The sequence below is a fragment of the Protopterus annectens genome, chromosome 2.part1 (assembly GCF_019279795.1).
Source record: "Protopterus annectens isolate FY-2018-M chromosome 2.part1, PAN1.0, whole genome shotgun sequence".
In the NCBI taxonomy this organism is placed as follows: Eukaryota; Metazoa; Chordata; order Ceratodontiformes; family Protopteridae; genus Protopterus; species Protopterus annectens.
Window position 1 is genome coordinate 695,582,138 of NC_056729.1, and position 20,254 is coordinate 695,602,391.

General features: G+C 38.1%; 1 protein-coding gene across 1 annotated transcript in view; it reads left to right on the top strand.

The window, feature by feature from the left end:
- Positions 1 to 20,254, top strand: part of LOC122794902 — a 2,498,277-nt gene that overhangs the window by 2,134,561 nt on the left and 343,462 nt on the right. Inside the window, exon 16 of the mRNA XM_044063498.1 lies at positions 16,465 to 16,573. Within this exon, the coding sequence (XP_043919433.1) occupies positions 16,465 to 16,573 (109 nt within the window). The remainder of the gene's footprint in view (positions 1 to 16,464; positions 16,574 to 20,254) is intronic.

Here is a 20,254-nt window from a genome sequence, read left to right on the forward strand (position 1 = left end):
TACAGTGCTCCCATTTATTCACTAAATTCACTTTAGTGATGGTCTTCCTGATCATCCTAATCTCCCAAAACCAGTCTCTGATTCGAGTCCAAGTGTTTCTTCTTGTCAGCTCTTGGGCTTTTTTCATTTGCTCATATATTTTCCTTTGGAACAGTGGAAATGGTTACACTTTCAGAGTCTGTACATGAGATTTCTTATTGACAGAAGGTTGAGAAGCAGAGTTCCCTTTAACTTGATGGTTTACTTTTTGTTGACTTAGAATTTTTATTTCCCCTTAAATAGTTCTGCATCCAAAAACTTATTTGTTCCTCCAGAAAAATATATATATATTCTAAATGCAGCTGGATAAAGCAACTTGAAACTCATGGCTGCCTCTCAACATCCCCTGTGTGAAAAAAAAAAAAAACAAAGAAACTAGTGGTCTTAAAACTTTGTTGATGAGCTCAGTAACAATAATTTCCAAAAATCATGAAACCCAGGTAGTGTTCCAAAGCAACAAGCCTTTATTCGTCACAGAGAAGCAATCCACAGTAACAAAAAAATCAGAAATATTTTAAAATGTTAACCATATCACCTTTTATGTACTTAAAAGTAGGTGTGGAAAATGTATGTAATGTTTAAACTTCAACCAGCTTATTCAAAGCAAAGAGTATAACCACGGCTGTAAAAATGCATTTTAAAACAACATGTGCCCACCCCTGCAAACTACTACTGATTAGATCAAACTAAATCCTAGTTAAGGAAAACACTACCTATATATTTGCAACCCACATTCCAAAATCAGTTATTAAGAAAAGCATAAAATACACATAAAAAGACTTTTACCTAAAATTGCTTTTGGCTACCTAATGCAATAAAGCCTTCATCAGGTCTGTGACTGGAAATAAAATCAAGAAAAAACACATAGCTATCTAACCATAAACATAATCTAAGTAGAACACTATAAATATAAAAAAATACATCTAATAATATCTAGTAAGTATCAATCCATGTGTACAATAATATTTAGTAAGTATCAATCCATGTGTACTAGTGTGCATAAAAAAATAAATATTCTCTTTATAAATAATAGCCTTCTTAATGCAAAATCTGTGACAGGTGATCTGTAAGAATTAATTATTAAAACATGGTCTGGGTTAGCAAAGAGTGATTAGTGCAGTAAATGAACAATAATAGATGCTGCTTTTTTTTCTGTTTAAGTGAGTTGGTGGACTGGTATATGACATGTTTCAGCTGTGACTCAGGCCAAAAAGGTTGACATAAATAACAGTATTCTTAACATGAAGTTTGTAGACAGAATTATATAGCAAGTAAAATTATGTCATTACTTAGATGCATATAATTAGGAGAGAGAACTGATGAGTGGATTTTCAGTTTAGATGTAAAAAAAAAGGATATTGCACCTCAAAGGTGAACTGTGAGAATCAATGCTTGTACAGCAGACGTGAGCAACTGAATGCTGAAAAAAAAATACATATGTTTTGCTGTCCTTTTAAAAAAATATAACATATACCTAGTATTTATAAAATATATTAGTTATATAATTTGTACAACAATTCTAAGTGCATATTATAGTATGTATGTACAGATTTTCACCTCTGCAGTAGTATTTTTATAAGTCATAATTATTGCCTACTGTAATTCCCACATTGTGGTTGAAATGGGTGCTTTTTGGATCAGTCCACAATCCCGGTCAACAAACTAAATAAATAAAATTGTATTGTGTGTCATATATATTTAAACATTGTTAATGTTGTGCTGTACTGTCATCTACATGTATTTTTTACTTGTATATTTGGACATGTTATGTATTTATATGTGCATGGATCTTGTTTAATTTTGCCTCTCAAAGCATACTGCTCTGTGGAACAGTTTTTTTATTTTATTTTCACCATATCATGGCTTTAATACTTGTGTATGTTTAGTTTACAATTAATTTGTTAATTTATTTGCAGGGGAGGGGTTCCCACAGGCCACATCGGAAAATGGACCATTTCCCAGTATGGATAATCTAGTACACAGACTTTAATAAATGAGAATAATTGTAAATGAATACTGAAAGTTACAACTGTTTAAACTTTACAGTATATTACTGACTGAAGATAAGCTAGCAAATTAATTATTACCCTTTCATAAATTAATTCACAGGTGTTCTAACCATAAGCTTTATGACTGTTACGAGAAAAGTAGTCTTCCACTCCTTTAATAACCAAACAGACTTGATAATCCTATGTAAGTGACTTAGTGACTAGCCAGACTAAGTTAGAGAACAGACAGACTCCCCCGGCACAAATTGTCCAGTAAAGTACTTGCTTGTAGATTTGTTTTAGATTCAGGGAACCTGCACTTCACTTGAATTTCTGGTGCCTTACACAGTCATTGTGAAGTTCTTAATCAGTTCAGTACATTAGAATTCCTCACCAGAAAAGACCTCATTTTTTTGCTTTTGTGTTGCAGAAGAGACCAAATCACCTTCTCAGAGAGGGCTTGCCAGCGAAAGTGAGTGTGAACCAGGGTTCAGCTGTGAAACCACTGTTGTTCATACTGGTGATGGACCACATTGGCAAACAAGATGGATGGGATAGACCAACAAAGTTACTGTATGCAGATTATGTGTCATTACAACAAGCAGACTCTGAGCAAGAACTTCAGCAAAGCATAGGTGAATGGAATGCAATTCTGAAGGGACATAGGATGAAACTGAGTACAGATAAGACAGTTGTAATGAATGCAAATGGTGAGTTCAGAAGAAGCGTAGAATTGAGCTAGAAGGGAAAATAGTGGAGCAGGTTAACAGCTTCATGTATCTGGGAGGGTTTGTTGAGGAGAAGGAATGTCTGAATAATGATGTCAAAGCTAGAATCAGAGGAGCTGCAGATAATTGGCATATATTGTCAGGTGTAGTATATGACAGAAGAATGCCAAAGAAGTTGAAAAGCAAAGTGTACAAAACAGTGGTGCAACCAGTACTAATGTTTGGTACAGAAACCTGGACACTAAAGGCAGAACAGTTGAGGAAGCTAGATGTTATGGAGATGAAGTGCACACTGTGTGACAGATGAAAAAACGAGTATATAAGAGCAGAAGCCAAAGTAGCTCCAGTTGCAGAAAAAGTCAAAGAGAACAGATTACAGTGGTCTAGGCACATGTGCTAAAAAAGCAGAAGACGATCTGGGGAAAAAGATCTGGGACAGAAATTCTAAACCTACCACCCTAGAAAACAAAAATGGGAAGAAATTGAGGGTAATGCTGCTCAATGCCAGAAGTCTAAATCTCAAAATGCACGCACTCGAGGCCCTTCTCAGTATGGAGAACATCGATGTCTGTGCTGTAACTGAAACCTGGTTCAAGGCTCCTGAGAGCACCCCGGCACTATTAGGTTTTACCTCATATCATGCGTTCCGGCCCCAAAACCCGGACCACTCCACAAAAGGAGGGGGTGTATCCATATTCATAAAGGATACTCACACCTCCAGGTTGGCATGAAGCCATCCAGGTGCAACTAACAATAGGCAAAACTGCTCTACAAATTGTAGCATGCTACAGGCCATCCTCTCAAACTCAGGAACCCCACACAGCCTTCCTGAAGACACTGGAGGGTATAAATGTATCTCCAAACACCATCATATTGGGTGACTTCAACTACCCGAATATAGACTGGGAACATTACTCAAGCCCTAACTTTCTAGCCGGTTCCTGGAGTTCATAAATTCAAATGCCATGGAACAGCTAGTCACTGTTCCCACGAGAGGAGAAAATATACTAGATCTCATTGTCACAAACATGGGGACAAAATGCTCCACACGGAAGTATATCCCTCATTGGTGAGATCTGATCATAAACTAATCTCACTGGAAATCCACATCCCAAACAAAAAAGACCATAGTGAAGAACTTCTCTAAAGCAAACTTCACACTACTCAAGACTGGTGTAGTATCCTTCAAGGCCCCTGAGTCAGAGGAAACCACAACCCAAGCTCTGAAGCCCTTACAAATGCCTTCTATGAACACCTCCAGGACTGCATGGATCAGGCAATCCCAAATAAAACCAAGACTCTTTCCACAAAGGGCAAGCGTCCAGTCTGGTGGACCCCAGCCATTAACAAACTTTACAATAAGAGGAGAAAGCTATTACATGATAGAACAAAATCCATAAAGAAGTCACCCTGATCATTATTAGTAAAAAATACGAGCACTCATAAAATCAACTAAGGCCAATTTTGAGAGAAAAATTGCCATGGATTCAAAGGACAATCATAAGGCCTTTTTCAGCTATGTTAGGAACCTGGGTGGAAACTCACAGATATGCTCAGAATTAGTCCAAAATGATACAAAAATCACTGAACCCACAGACATTGCCAACATACTGGCAGACAGGTTCAGTGCAAACTTCACCCCTCTCCCCTAAAGGAGAGATAACTATCCCAGCCAGTGTAGCCACCCGGACATCCCAAATGCTCAGGTCAAAGCTGCTCTCTCTAAAGCTAAAAACACAGCATCAATGGGACGGATGGTGTCCCCGGCTGTGTGCTACCGAGCTAACTGAGGAATTAAACCCGCTCATAAGGCAGCTGTTTAATCTCTGCCTTACCACAGGTTACGTGCCCAAGGAGTGGCGTCACGGCAACTGTGGTCCCACTCCACAAAGGTGGCCTCTCGGACCCTGGTAATTACCGCCCATAAGCTTAACAAGTCTAGTCTGCAAAGCTATGGAGAGGATCATAATGGAGCTCATAAACAAAGATATAGGGGACTTGCAGACATTGGACCCGACCCAGTTTGGCTTTGTCAAGGGAAGATCATGCCTTTTGAACTTGGTCGACTTCTTAGAAATAGTCACCAAGGCCATTGATGAGGAAAGGCAGTCCATACAGCCTACCTTGACCTTGCAAGGCTTTCGACACAATACCCCACTGGTATTGTAGAAAAACTTACCAGCTTAAATGTAAACCCATATGTCACAAGATGGGTTGCAAACTGGCTTAAGGACAGAACCCACAGGGTTAGAGTTGCTGGCGCTGTGTCAGACTCCAAGCCGGTCACAAGTGGTGTCCCACAGGGCTCGGTCCTTGGCCCCTATTGTTTGGCATCTACTTCTCAGAAGTACAGGCCAACATGGGAGGACTTTGGCTGACAAAGTTTGCAGATGACTGCAAACTGGGCCATAGTGGAAAGTGCATCGGACACGGATATCCTTCAGAAGGGACTCACGGAAACAGATAGCTGGTGCCAGAGCCATGGCCTGAAGTTAAGCCAAAAATGTATAGTCATACCCTTGGGAAAAACAAGGTAACCCCAAGCTACCATATAGGTGGCAATCCACTAAGCACAGAAGAGGTTATCAGGGACCTGGGGACCCAGGTTGACAGTGGCCTTTCTTTTGACACTCACATTGCTAAAGTGGTTAGAAAGACCTTCTACATTGCCCACCTGATCATGAAGGGATTCACATCCAGATCTAGTGAGGTCATTGTTCCCCTGTACTCTTCACTTATCAGACCAATGATGTACAATGCCCCATTCGGGATGTATCTCACCCGACATCTGCAGCAATTGGAGAGACCCCAAAGTTCCTCACCAAAGGATAAAGGGACTCCAAAATCTGTCATATGCTGCCAGATTGAAGAAACTCCAGCTCTATTCAGTCGCATACCGTCTGCTCAGAGGTGACATGTGCCTGACATACAAGGCCATGTCCAACCTGGAATTAATGGACATGCTCCACCTCAAAATCCAAATCCACCAAAACCACTAGAGCTTATCACTCAGAGACTCCCTATGCTGTGGAATAAAATCCCGGTTCATGTGAGGCAGAGCACCTCGCTGACTCTGTTCAAGAGAAATCTTGACCTGTGGATGGGAGATCGGAATCATCTCTGGGTCACTGCTGGACAGAGGCACAACAAACTAATGGGCACAGTATTTTTTCATATAAGGGGTGGCGTAAGCCACAATAATTTGGGCTAGGCTTATAAATGCCTTAGGGCAGATAGCCTAGTATAAACCTATGAACCTATGAACCTAAGATAAGAGGAAACGAGGACATCCAGCAAAGAGGTGGATGGATTATGTGTGAAAAGACCTGTGATAGTCAGGCATGAATGTCAAAGAAGGCAGAAGAGTGTTTTTGAATAGAGAGAGATGTGAAGTTGACACGACACCCTGACCCCATGTACAAAATGGGAAAAGGGAGTCGATGATGTTGCAGAAGACAGTGACATTAAAAGCAAGAGGTTAAGTTGGAATATTTTTTCTGTTATGGATGTAGACCATTGCAATTTGCATATTCTCCCTTTCTCTGCATGGGTTTATGCCATGCACTCCAGTTTTCTCCCACATCCCAAAGATTTACTGTAAGAGTGTGGCAACTAACCAGTTTGTCCATAGGTATGTGTGCCATGTATTAATGAGTGCATTATTATGTATAGGTGCATCCTGCAATGGATTAACACTCCATTCAGTATTAGTTCCACTGGCTTATAACTGGTGAGTGGTGGCATAGATTTCAGCTTCCCTGTGACCCTGAACTGGGGAATGAATGAATGAACAAATGAACTGTATCCAGTAATAACAAAGTTGTCCTTGATGTAACCTATTTTTAGCACTGTCTTTTACACACTTCGTTTTGTGGCTCTACTGGGTTTAAACTAGTGAATCTTTTGCAGAATCTCTTCTTTGTTTATAAACAATAAAAAGACATGTGAGAAAACAGTTTCCCTTATTCCAGAGATGTTGAATATGTATTCTTTTTGATCACTGTTTATTGGATACCTATGGAAAGTATCCTGACAATGACCCAGTAGGTCCAGCCATTATATCTTGCGTAGTATGTCTCCCTCATGACTCGTTTGCAAGAGTACCTGTCAGTACATTAAGAAACATTTGAGTGTGAAGTTCCTCAGATGTTTCTTGCTGCCAGCCGAGAGAGACTTTCTCTACCAATCTGGTCTGTCAGCCATACAGCCTGCACAGGTTCCTAAATGTTTGGGCAGATAAATAACCATGCTGGAGACCATTCCTGTTAATATTTTGACTAAAAATATCTCTATTTCATGTCAGCGGAGAGAGCCAAGTAGTACTGAATTAGGCAAATTCCATATAGAGACCAAAATACCAAATGTCCCTACCAGACCTGGGCATCTCCACTGTGAGGCATGATGAGCCCTTGGACCATCCAGGATCAGCTGCTGCTCCTGCTGTCATGACCCCAGCAGAGGCCAAAAAGGCATAGCTCAATGGCATGTTCTGTATGACTGATCAGATGTGCAGTAGGTCCATGAAGGGGAGAGCCTCGGCTGGATATTTCAGAGGGCATGGCACAGATCCTTGTCCATGGAGCACTAGATACTCTTTTGAAGTACATCAGGGGTCTGATCTTCCTTGTTTTGTTTTGGCTGATACTCCTAAGAAGAAGAAGTCAAAGACCAAGCATACCTCTCCTTCACCTGTTGACTCGCAGAATGAATGGTATGATTTTTCTTAAGGCCTCTTTAAGGCTATTATATCCTTAAACCCTAAGCATTTTTTTCTCTTCCCATGCTTCCACATCCTTTCCTTAAAGGAGACCTAGATATACATCTTCTGAGGATAAAGATTCAGATGCTGAGGTGACATCTTTGGCATATTCCTCTCCTCTCAAATCAGTTCAGCAACAGGATATGAATCTGAGGATGGGGATACTCTTTCCCATTATTCCCCCTTACAGGAATTGTCTTTTGGGGACACTGTGTTAAAAATAACGCAACATTTTCAGTGGAATGGCAAGCTGTTTTCTGATATACAGAAAAATAATTGATTTTCTTAGCATGGGAGTTCCTAAACCTTCAGCTTTTCATCCTGTCCTGTTTAGTAAGCTCTATAGGACACTTTTTTATAGCATTTAGTCCTGAGTCTCAACCACCAGCTCTGAAAAAACAGATACATTCTGTAAGGAGCCAAGATACCCACACATTTTTGTATAAAATTCTCTCTTCAGATCCATTTGTCACTGCTTTTGAGTCTGACAAAGCATCCATACTTCTTCCTTCTACTAATGTATTGGCTAATGACAAGGATAGTAAGTCTATGGATAGGTGCAGAAAGAAGGTGTACACCTCTGCTGCACTTTGTTTCTGTTCCATTAACTGTCAGATTCCCACATCTATGTACCTTTTATCACTTCTGAACAGAATGAACAAGTTAGTCATGGACTCTCTGAACTCAAGACAATAAATCTTTTCTTGTGTCTTTGCTCAGCTCTGTTGTACTTGTAAAACGTTCCATAAAATGAAGTTATGATGTTGCTGATGATTCTTCTGGGCTGCAGCTGCCGGTTCTGTGCTGTGAAGATAGTCATGGTTAAACCTACTGTCCTAGCCTTAAGATGTTAAAGCTGTGTTGTTAAATGCAGTATTAGACAAGGTACTTCTCTTTGGTCCAGCTGCTGTGGAGGTATTTAAGAACTTTCATAAAAGTGGTAAAATCATGCAGGACCTTAGGAGATGTTTTATTTATCCAATTTCTAAGTTCCAAAGGAACTCTCTCTTTAAGGCGGTGCTATTTTTAAAAGATCAAAAGTCCCAGAAAAAGGTAAAAAGATTCTCATAAAAGAAATTCCAAGAGACACCCAAATCAGATATCAAAGGGCACAAGGTTTCCTTTGCTGTCAAACATTCTCCTCTGTGACTGTCAACCTTCTCTCTTTCCTGCCATTCCACATCGACCGTCCCCTCCCAATCTCTCAGGGAGACTCTCCCAGTCCCTATCATTTTTGGGAGCTGATTAACATCATAGAAATGGGTTCTAAACATTACAGTGAAAGGCTACAAATTAAGGAAGATCAGACCCCTGATGTACTGGAATCTCCCTCTATTCCATCCCGGAATCCCACTAGTGTCCCCAAACCAAACTTATCTGGTTTGGCCAGTTCTTCAAGAAATGCATCAACAAAAAAACTATAAAATTAGTTCCGCAGCACCAGAAGAGAAAGAGGTTCTAGTCAAGACTTTTCACAGTTCCAAGAAAGAAGGGAACATAGAAGTGCATTCTGGATTTTTCTGTCCTCATCGCTTATTTAACTGTGTTAAAGTTAAGATGTTGATTCTTTAGTTTCTCTTTCCAGTGATTTTTTCCACAAACATTCCTGGTGATCTTGAACCTCAAGGACTATTATCTTCACATTCCAATTCATCCAGATCACAGAAACTTCTTAAGATTCTGTGCCTTATAGTTTCATTTTCAGTTTTCTGCAAAGTTATCAAATCTCTTCTTTTATCAAATGGATATCTCTGTCTGTCTTTCTACAGCCCAAAGGTATATCAAAATGCCTAACCCTTGACATAGCATTCTGCATGCTTCAGGGTATCCACATACTCCCTTTCCTAGATGATTTCTTCTACAGGTTACTTCAAATGACAAGCTCCTTCAGGATCTCAGTTTTACCACAGACCTCTTCCTTCATCTAGGTTTTATCTTAAACTTGAAAATATCTAGTTTTCAACCCTCTCCAAGTCTAGTACTGCTTCAACACTGTCTTTCTATGAGACCATTTTTCCTTCAAGACAAAGTGTCTTGTTTCCTTCTTACAGTCTCTACTTCCCCTAAAAATGACCTCTGTAAGACAAATACTGAGAACTCTGAAGTAAATGGCTTCACCCGTACAAATGATTCCTTTAGACAGACTCCATATGAAGAAGATTCAGTGGTACCTGAAGTCAGGCTAGGTACAACATTGCCACCCCATTATAAAGAACTTTATTTCCTTTCATAAATACTGAACTTTTTTGGTGGATCAACCAGATGTTTATTCCAGGGGTGCCCTTTCTGTTCCCCTTTGACATCCGGGAGAATCCCCACTGATGCTTCAGACATGGTTTGGGGGGCATTTTCCAAGAACATCAGAATCCAGGGTGTATGATCATCAGGACAGCAAACATCACATAAGTTCCTAGCTCTGCAAACTTTGATTCACCTCTGATCTCCAGGAACCCTTTGAGTTCTATTGGACAGTACTACTGTAATATGGTACATCAGCAAACAAAGTAGGATGTAATGTATTCATCTCTGTTGACTGATGTGTCAGCCTGGGAAATAGCTATGCAAGATAATTTTATTCCTTCAGACAGTGTACATCCCCTCAGAGATCAGATGAACACAGTCATGGATTATTTGAGAAGATCCAAGCAGACCCTCACAAATGGATGCTGAACAGAAAGGTCTTCCTGTAGACTGTTAACTCTGCCAAATAGACCTGTATGCCTCCACTTTGAACAGGCAGCTCAAACTATTCTGTTTAAAAACTTTATTGCTAGAGGCTTGGAAAATAGATTCTTTAATATCTTGGAAAGGAAAATTCCTTTGTACATTCCCTCCCTTTCCTTTGATTCCTAGTGGTATTCTCACAATTAAGAAGGACATGCAAAAGATGGTATTGATTACACCCTTTTTAGATCATAAAAGAATGGTTCTCTCATCTTTTTCAAGTGGCTAAGTGCAATCACTGCTAGTTACCCCTCAGGATGGACTTACTTATTCAACTGTCATCCATCCAAACTTGCAGACTCTGACAGTTAATTCCATTTAGGCACCTTTTTCAGACAACATACTACAAATATTACAGAAGTTTAGAAAACATGCAACAAGAAGATCTTATATTTTCAAATGGAAGAGAATTTCTATCTGATGTCAAAAGAAAGATCAGGACCCTTATCAAATGGGTATCCCTACCATTCTTTCTTGGCTATGTGAGTTGCTTAATGCTGGACTGGCATACTGTTCTGAAAAAGTTCATTTGTCAAGCCATTTCCACCTGTGTCTCTCTCATATTTTGAGGTCAAACAGTTCCTTAAAAGCATTACTTCAGACCTCCAAGAAAATATATTTCTCCTCTGTGTGATCTGAATTATATCCTGGAAAAATGAACTCTTTCTCCATCTGAACCTGCTTCTTCCACCTTTTTAAAAATTTGTACTTGAAGAAACATCTTTCTTGTGGCAGTAACTTCAGCTGAAAGGGTTTTGTAGTTACACGCTCTTATGGCTTCCCCTCCTTTTATGATTTTTCACTAGGACAGAGTACTCCTTAGGACAAATCCTACTTTTATGCCAAACTTTTGTTAGTGAAATATCTTTGAATCAGTCCATTAATTGGCTTACTTCTTTCCTAACCCTCAGAATAATTTACATTAGCCTGATAAACAAAGACAGGACAAATTCTTTTTTGATGGGACTTTAAAAAAATCTAATCCACTTTTTCTCTGCTGGCATGGTAAGAAGCTGGGTTAGCCTGCATCAAAACAGACTATCTTCTAATATATTTCCTTGGCTATATCTTTTTGTTGTTATTTTCATGGGAAATCCTTCTCAGGATAGGTGAAATCTCATTTTTCAGGGGCTTTTGCCTCTTGCAGTACGTATTTTAAAGGTTTGGACTTAATACCACATTAAAAGCAGACACCCAGTCTTCCATATACACCTTCACAAAACACTACACAATTGATGCCGTCTCTAGGGTCTGAACTGATTTTGCTAGTTCTGTCCTCCAAGGAATTCTAGATTCCAGTTTACTACTTAGTCCTCCTCCTAGGTAAACTAAAATTTTGAGAGTTTTCTCTTGTATAAGAATACTGTAACTGATCAAGTGTAGGTCATAGTACAGATGTGTAAGAATTTGCCATAACAGTACATGTGTAAATAGATCACTCTTGTGGTATTTGCACCCTCCTTCCCTCTTTAACCCCTTTCTCTATTATATTTCTCTCTTTCTTTGTCTAAGGCAGGGTTGCTTCTTATTGACCCTTCTCTTTACTGCCGTTTCTGTTTATATTTTTTTGCCTCATTTCTGTTTGCTTGAGGCAAGAAAGTCTTGAGGAGCTTTACGCCTGTATGTCCCTTGTGTACTGGCATGCATTTTCATGCCGGGGACATGAGGTGGATGTATAGAGCAAGAGGAAGGCACCCAATCTCTGGTATACTGACTAGAAGTACAGTATCCTTGGCACAGTGCTTCCCATATGTAAGTAATATTGAAACAGTGGTTCAAATCTACTGTTAGGGCAAGTGCTTGCATAACTGAACTTTCCCCTCCTTCAGTCAACTTTTGCTGTTTCCTTGCTTCTTTTCACATTGGCTTTTTCTTTTACTTCCGCTTATTACTAGTTTATTTTACTTTTATACTTCCTTGTACTTATTTTGTTACTATTTGATTTACATTCAGTCTCCATTCTTATCCTCTTTCTTCCACGTTTGCAATACTTCTGGCTCATCTTTCCAACTCCCTATATTTTCCATTATTTGATCTGTTTTTTATTTTACTAAGCAGAACTGTGTGTTGATGGGAGGGCTGAACAAAAAACAAGTACCCTGAAGACATTCTGTTTCACATGGGGCATAGTTTAGAAGAAAGGAAAAATCACTCCACAATGGTTGTTCCTTTGTCTTGGACTTTATACCCAATAATTCCAGACTGTATATATTGATTATTGACTGTAAGCTAATTGTTTGTGTTTCTGTTCCCTTTGCTGTCTCATGTACTGCAACGTGACCCAGCTCTTTGAGGCTGATATGCATGTAGATGTTTTAAGTCTAAAATGAATTTATCCTTACTTGTGTATGCTGAGATTTAGTTAACATTGGCAACCTTATTCTGTTATTAACCTACTGCAGTAATATATGTTGCTTATTACCTGCTGTATTTGTTATCAATTTTCCATATGACCTGTACTTTCAGAATATTCAGAATATTTGGCTGTGCTACTTCATTAATGGTTTTATACCACTTTGCTGGGACATTGTAATATGGTAGCCTTCTGGGCCATGCTGTGGATGTAAAGGTTCTTTTGGATCAACTCATTTACTTTGTTAACTTTACAGTGACTAATGGAAAAGATCTATGGAAAAATAATTTCAATATGAACATATTTTATCCTGCATTAACTGTTATTGTTTTTTTCTAGCCCTGATATTTGATAAATTGTCATTTTTCGAGTACATTTTACAAGTGCATTTAAATTAGTTGCATTCAAACTTCAAAAAGGGATTTCTATATAAATTCCTTTATTGGTCCTCTAGTCCTACTGCATTCAGCAAAATGTGTTTTGTTTGCAAGAAAAACATAGGGGCATAATAAATCTTTGAAACCTAGAAGAGTACTAGACTGTACACATGGGACTCTGGCTACTTAGAGTTTTGCAAAGGTGTTTTTTTTCTTTAATTTTTGAAAACTAAAATGTAATATATGTAGATCTTTCTTGATGAATCCTTTATTTGGTATTCATATATGATCTTGTATATGATCTGGGAATCATATATGACACCAAACATGCAGGCACAGAGATTTCTGGATTTTGTAAATACAAACTCCCTGAACCAGATTGTCAGTACTCTGACTGGGGATGCAAGTATACTTGATCTGGTACTGAGTAATAAGGGAAAGTGCTCTACACCAAGTAGTGTAATGCCATCTCTGGTAAGGTTAGACCGCAAAGTAGTCCCCTTTGAAGCAAAAAATAAAACTCAGCTAACCCCATAAATGTTCAGAAACTACTCTAAGGGTGACTTCCAACTATTAAGTGATAACCTGGCAAAATGTATTTCCCCATAAACTGTGAGAACACTGCTGCCTATGCAGAATTGCTCACAGAAACCCTATTCATGCATGTTAATGGCAGCATAGAGGCAACTGTACCCACCAGAAATAAGTACGGAACAAACACAAAAAACAAGCTACCTTGGTGGAATAAGAGCATTATTAGGCTGTATAACAGAAGGAAGAAAATCATGGCAAAAATTTGGAGGTGTAGCAAATGGCAGGATAAAAGCACTCTCATCAAACTAAACAAACAACTCAGAGGAAAAACGAAATCTGCCAAAGCAAAATTTGAGATAAGTTTGGACTTTCAGGCCTAGGACAACCACAAGGCATTCTTTAGCTATGTTCGCAGCGTCAAAGGCAATACGCAGTTGTGTGCAGAGCTCATTGTTAATGGAGCCACCTGTACTGAGCCCGAAGATATATCAAACCTATTGCAGAGAAATTCAGCTCTAACTTTACCCTACTCTTCCCATCAACCTCCACTTAGGAAATAGTATCAAATATAACTCCTCCTACCTTCACTAGGGAACAAGTCCTCATTGCTGTCTCTACGGCCAAGAACATTGCACTGATGAGCCCAGACAATATCTTGAGATACCTTCAAAATAGCATGCAACATAACCTATCAGGCTATCTGGAATTGCTATTTAATGTAGCCTCCAATCAGGCTTTGTGTCTAATAAATGGAGAACAGCAGCAGTCATCCTTCTACACAAAGGAGGGACGTCTGTAGACCCTAGAAACTACAGACCCATAAGTCTCACTAATGTTATATGCGGATGACATGGGAAGAATTATCATGTAAATGATTAGTAATGACACAGGAAATCTCCAGACACCAGACCCAGTCCAATTTATTTTTGTCAAGGGCAGATCATGCCTACTTAACCTTGTGGATTTCATTGAGAAGGTCTCCAAAGTAACGGATGAGGGCAAAATGGTTCACTCTGCCAACTTAGACCTGGCCAAGGCATTTGACATAATACCTCACTCATGGAATGTTGACATATTCACGATTTTAGGTATAAACCATTAAGTCGCCCAGTGGATAGCCAGCTGGCTCACAGACAGAACTCAAGAAGTTAGAATTGGGGAGTTCACCTCTACAAAAAACAATCACAATTGGAGTCCCTCAGGGATCGGTCATGGAACTGCTTCTTTTTGGCATTTACTTCTCAGAAGTCAAGGCCAATGTGAAGTTCTCTGGCTGACCAAATTTGCAAATGATTGTGAATTAGGAGCAGTCATATAATTCCCCACCAACACAAATGTTCTCCAGGAAGAGCTGATACAGACAAATAACTTGTGTTAGAGCCATGGACTAAAACTAAATGCCAAAAAATGTACAATAGTATCCTTTGGGAAGTCATCCATCCATGACAACTATCATGTTGACAACCCACCCCCAAGAGTTGACCCAGTAGTCAGGGACTTGGGGACATATATAGACAGCAATATAGCCTTCGACCATCATGTGTCTACAGTAGCGTGGAAATCATTCTATGTTGTACAACATATGAACAAAGGTATGGCACATAGGTCCAAGGAGGTCATTGTTCCACTGTATACAGCATTTGTCAGACCTAATGAGTACAGTGCTGCCTTTCCTATGTAACTATTCAGGCACCTCTAATAGTTGGAGCTTCCACAGAAATCACTCCTGAAAAGAAAACAGGGCATAATAAACATGTCCTGTGCAGACTGCCTCAAAGCCGTATCACTGTATTCTGTCTCCTACAGGCTGTTGAGGGGAAATCTATATCTGGCATACAAACATTTGTTAAACCCCACTCTGTTGGACCTCATGCATATCTACAAAGCAAACAGCACTAGAATTACTCATACTAAAGACTTAAACCTTGCCATTGATATAAATAGAACCTGCCGGAGAGAAATGTATGTATCCCAGAGACTAACCCTATTGTGGAACAGGCTGCCCATCCATGTGAAACACAGTTCCTCCCTTAACCAATTCAAATTTAACTTGGACAATTGGATCAGGAAAGGAAATTCATCCCCAGTTTGGCACCTATGAATCTAATGGTCACAGGCAGCCTATAAATGGTTCATCTCCCAGGCCCCAACTTGTAAATGTTTCATATCCCCTGCTTTATCAAGGGTACCAGAACTTGTCAGATATATGGGATGCATGGGTAGGCTTAAGACAGCCCTAGTGTTTATTAGCCTAGTACATGCTTATGAACATGTGAGCAGTCAGAATCTGGCATATTTTATGTCATATATGGCTGCACCTGTACTAAAGCAAGCCATAATGCAACAGTGGAAGAATCCTTGTCAACAGACCTGATTATTTCTTTCTCTGCCATGCTAATTGAATCTTGACCCATACTGTGTTCATTGAAGTCATGCATTGGCATGACTAAACAGCACAAAAAGTGCATTAAGACTGGTATTCAAATAAGAAATTAAAGACCTACTTATATTGACATTTCCTTTGGATTTGCACAAGATGTTTATAGGAAGGTGGAAATTAAATGAATATTACAAAGTCTGTACACCTTTGAAAGTAGGTGCAATAAAAATGTAAGTGTCTTGTGCTTGTGCTAATTTAAGAGAAACTTTTCTGTGCAATAAGGGCAATTCCAGGTCATTGTTAAGGTATGGCTTTTAGGTTCACAGGTTGCAGACTATTTTAAGCCTGGCTAATTTTTCTTCAAAGGTGAGAATCAAACCCAGTACCTTGAGTCTGTGAGGTAAACATTTTAACCAATATACCAACCCTCAAACCCCACTGTGGACTAATTGAAATTTTTTTCCTTTCATCAGCAGAGGTTGCATGCATACAAAAGGCATTAGAAGGCTCATGAATTTGCAATGCTAGCATGTTTGAACTTAGATGATCATGTATCTAAATTTGGAAGTGGTTATTTTACAGATTGATATCTTCATAAATGGACGTTTTGTGGAAACATTCAAAGCGGAACGTACCTTCGAGACAGATGCACAAAGTTCTCCTGAGGTCAACACAAATGATGAGTTAAAAGGTAAGGCGAGCTTTTGTTTACGATCATTGATTAGTACTTCTGTTTGTCCACCTTTAACTTTTCCATCTCATCCAACATCTGAGCAGTGTTTTATAGTAACTTAGTTTGATGCATCCTACACCTATAGTAATAGTATTTAAAACTTCAGTGAACACAAGGGTGAAATATGCAGGGCATGTGAAGACATTATAGTCATTACTCGAATACACTGCTCCACATTTTCCCCATTTACTCCATGAAGGAGTATCTGCATTGCTGACTTTCATTTTGAGGTTGGGTCCAACAGGGTAATGTTACTTGTTGAATAATTTATCTAAATAATCATTTATATTGTTGTGTCTGTTAAATCACTCAGCCTTTTAATTTGACTTCTTTACTACTTGTAAACGACTAACCTTCTGATGCTAGATGACTTATGTAGCACTTAGATTAGTATTGTTTGTTTTTTTCCCCCTCATTTTTAGGTATCCAGTTCAGAAATGTAAGAATTCTTTAAGTGTGCAGATGCTTTTAGCGTATTAGTACTGACTGCTGACAATGCAATTATTTATTTATTTACTCTTTGTTGACTGGGTTAGTGACATTATGCTAGTGTGGTTTTACTAATGCCAAAAGAATGTTAAGACATAACAATGCCATCTTATACTCCTACGTCTGCATTAAATTACAAATTGTTTACTGAATTTTTGAAAAATTAGCAAAATATAATAATGATCAATGTGGGTTTGTGGGAAGAAGACAAATCTTCAACAGTATGTTAAAAACAGATGTTGATGAAAACAGTTTTAAGAGGAGAGGAAATAATTACTGATATTGGGCCTGATTCCAAAAGATCTGGTCACTTACATTGACCACTTGCATTGAGAACAGGTCTTTGGAATCTGACACCTGGTGTAAGCCTGGTTTATTGACAAGCTTTACACTGTGATTAAGTCTTTTGGAATTGGGACAGGCTTATACTGAAAGCAACTCTCTTAGAATCTGGCCCATGAAGTTTAGGTGTAGAAGAAGGCCTTTGATACAGCCAAAAGGTTTGATTTGATGTTGGTACTAAGGAAATTTCTTTTCTGAATTTACTTACAAGCAATGTGTAAGGCACCTAGAGCATATGCTAAGATTGAGGCGGGAATGTCATGGTCTTTTCCTTTGTCAAGAGAAACATGACAGGAATGCCCCTTCTCCCTCCTCTCTTATTTACTTTGTATTTTAGCACCTTTGACAGCTATAGTAAGAAGATCAGCCTTAAGCGGGTGTAAGCCAGATCAAGAGAAAATAAAGACTACATTGTTTGCAGATGTCAGATTAATTGTATAATTATCCTAAAAAGGATATTGATGTATTGATTTAGATATCGAGTAACTGTGTCAAAATTTCAGGATATAAGATTAACAAGATACAAATGAGTAATAACAATAAATTATGACCTATCAGGAATGATATGACAGGTGTACCCATATCTGTGACGAGGAAGTTACATTAAACATGTGGGTATCCAGATAAATAGTGCTTCAGAAATGTCTGCCATCAACAACCTTAGAAGATTTAAGAAAAAGATTAGTAAAAGATTTCCATAAATGGATAATGCTTCAACAGTATTTCGAGATAGCCTGGTAGGGAGTTCATATGAGCGCCACAAAGAACTGCAATATTTTGAACTTTGTGGTTTAGTTTGTTCAGCTCCAGTATTTTTCTTTCTGAAACATAGTTAAATTTTTGTTGCTTTCCATTTGTTCTTCACCAAGACTCTATATTAACTGTATCAATCCATGGTGTCTCTTTTTATTGCCTAATCAGTCTTTTAAAATAAATCATGATAAAATATGCAGCAAATGCATTGTTTTGACTCAACCTGAATCCAATAACACAATATTATTTGAGTCCTAGAGAGTGGATCACTTCCAAGGTAAAAATTTTTAAGTATTTCTTCTCAGAGATTGTACCCACTGAATTTCAAACTTAGATGGATAGTACTGTTATTAAGAATCAAAACAGAGTAACTGCTGCTTCTGGTACAGTAGAAGAAATAGAGGAACATTCAAGTTTGACCCCCAGCAATTTCCCCCTGATGTTGTTTCCCTGAAAACAGGTGTGTCACACAGTACTTTAAGGAGTACAGGGGATTTACACTCATAAAATAATAATGAACAGTTAACTACATCATCTAATTCAGATTGTCAGTTTGGGTGCACGATATTTTAGAGAAATTAGATACAATGAATAATGAAGTTAAGGCATTATCAAGAATGTCTGAGGAAATTGTTCTGATTAAACATGTACATGTTGACCAAAAAACTGAGAGAGATAAAGGAAATGCATCTGTTTCCAAGATGGAGTCATGCTTTGTGGATCTCTCCATTAAGCAGGATGCCATTATGGAGGACAAAAATGAAATGCATACTTCAATTTCTGATCCAAAAGAAAAATTACTTGATTTAGAGTTAAGATCAGGGAAACATAAACATAACATTTGAAGTATTGCAGTTCCGGTGTGATTATACATTGACAAGCCTCTCACAGAGGCATTAAAAGTCATTTTTCAGCACTGGGAAGAGAAGTTGAAGAAAATGTTTTATTGAATATAGATCCAGATATTGTCCACAGAGTGGAGCCTCCTAGAGCTGGTTACAGTTGATAATAGTAATAGTTAAGATCTGTGTTAGAGTGCAGCTATGTTATTTCATCAGCTCAAAATAGAGGGAATTTTCTTTTTAACCAAGTCCCTGTTAGATTTCTTCAAGATGAACTGCTAGAAATTCAATAAAAAAGGTCATTTGTGGATATAACAAGATTACTTTGGCAAGGGAAGATCACATCCCAGTTTTTTTCCAGCTGTTGTTCAAGTCAATTGTAGAGACTTAGTACCCAAAATAAAATAAATCTTTAATCTGTATTAATGAGTATAGTAAAACAGATAAAACAGTTGGAATTGAGATCTTTAGAAAAAGGTAGGAGCAAATTACAAAGGAAAAATGGGAATTGTAGAAGTAATACATACAGGGAGGAATAAGGTTTAAAAGAAGGCAGGACTTAAATAAGCTATGTACTATTTGACTGAAAGTGATTGGGCAGATTATAAGTGATGTATGATGTTTGCAACTGGGAATATGTCAGTATGGTTTGTGATGTAAAATGCTTGCAACTAGGATTGTGTTGGTGTGGTTTGTTTTCATTTATATAAATGTATGATTGCTTATGTTTTAAGTGGTGGTTTAATAAAAATGTTTCTGGTTTAAAAAAGGGTCAGGAATTGAATAATTTATATAATGTTGCTTAGGTTGTGCAATATATAACAATGTATGTGACACATAATGTTTGTTTATTTTAATTTAATACAGTTTGATTACTTTTATATGAATGTAATTGTGCTTGTGTCACAAGTGATAGTTCATTAAGGGTGTTTTAGAAAAGAAAATATTACCTGTTCATTATTACATTTGTTTAAGTTAGTCATATTAAACAAATTTCTATATTTTCTATTAATATAACTAAATCAAAAATGTTGTATATCATGAAAAGTCTGAAACAATATCAGATCTAAAGTTTGTGAGTGTGATTGTGTGACAGAGACACATTTATGGAATAAAAGTAGTCATTTGCAAACTTTAGCTTTTTGGTTTAATTTATTTATTTTGCTGGGAGTATTATTTTTTTAAATGAAAAGATAGCCTATATGGATGTTTT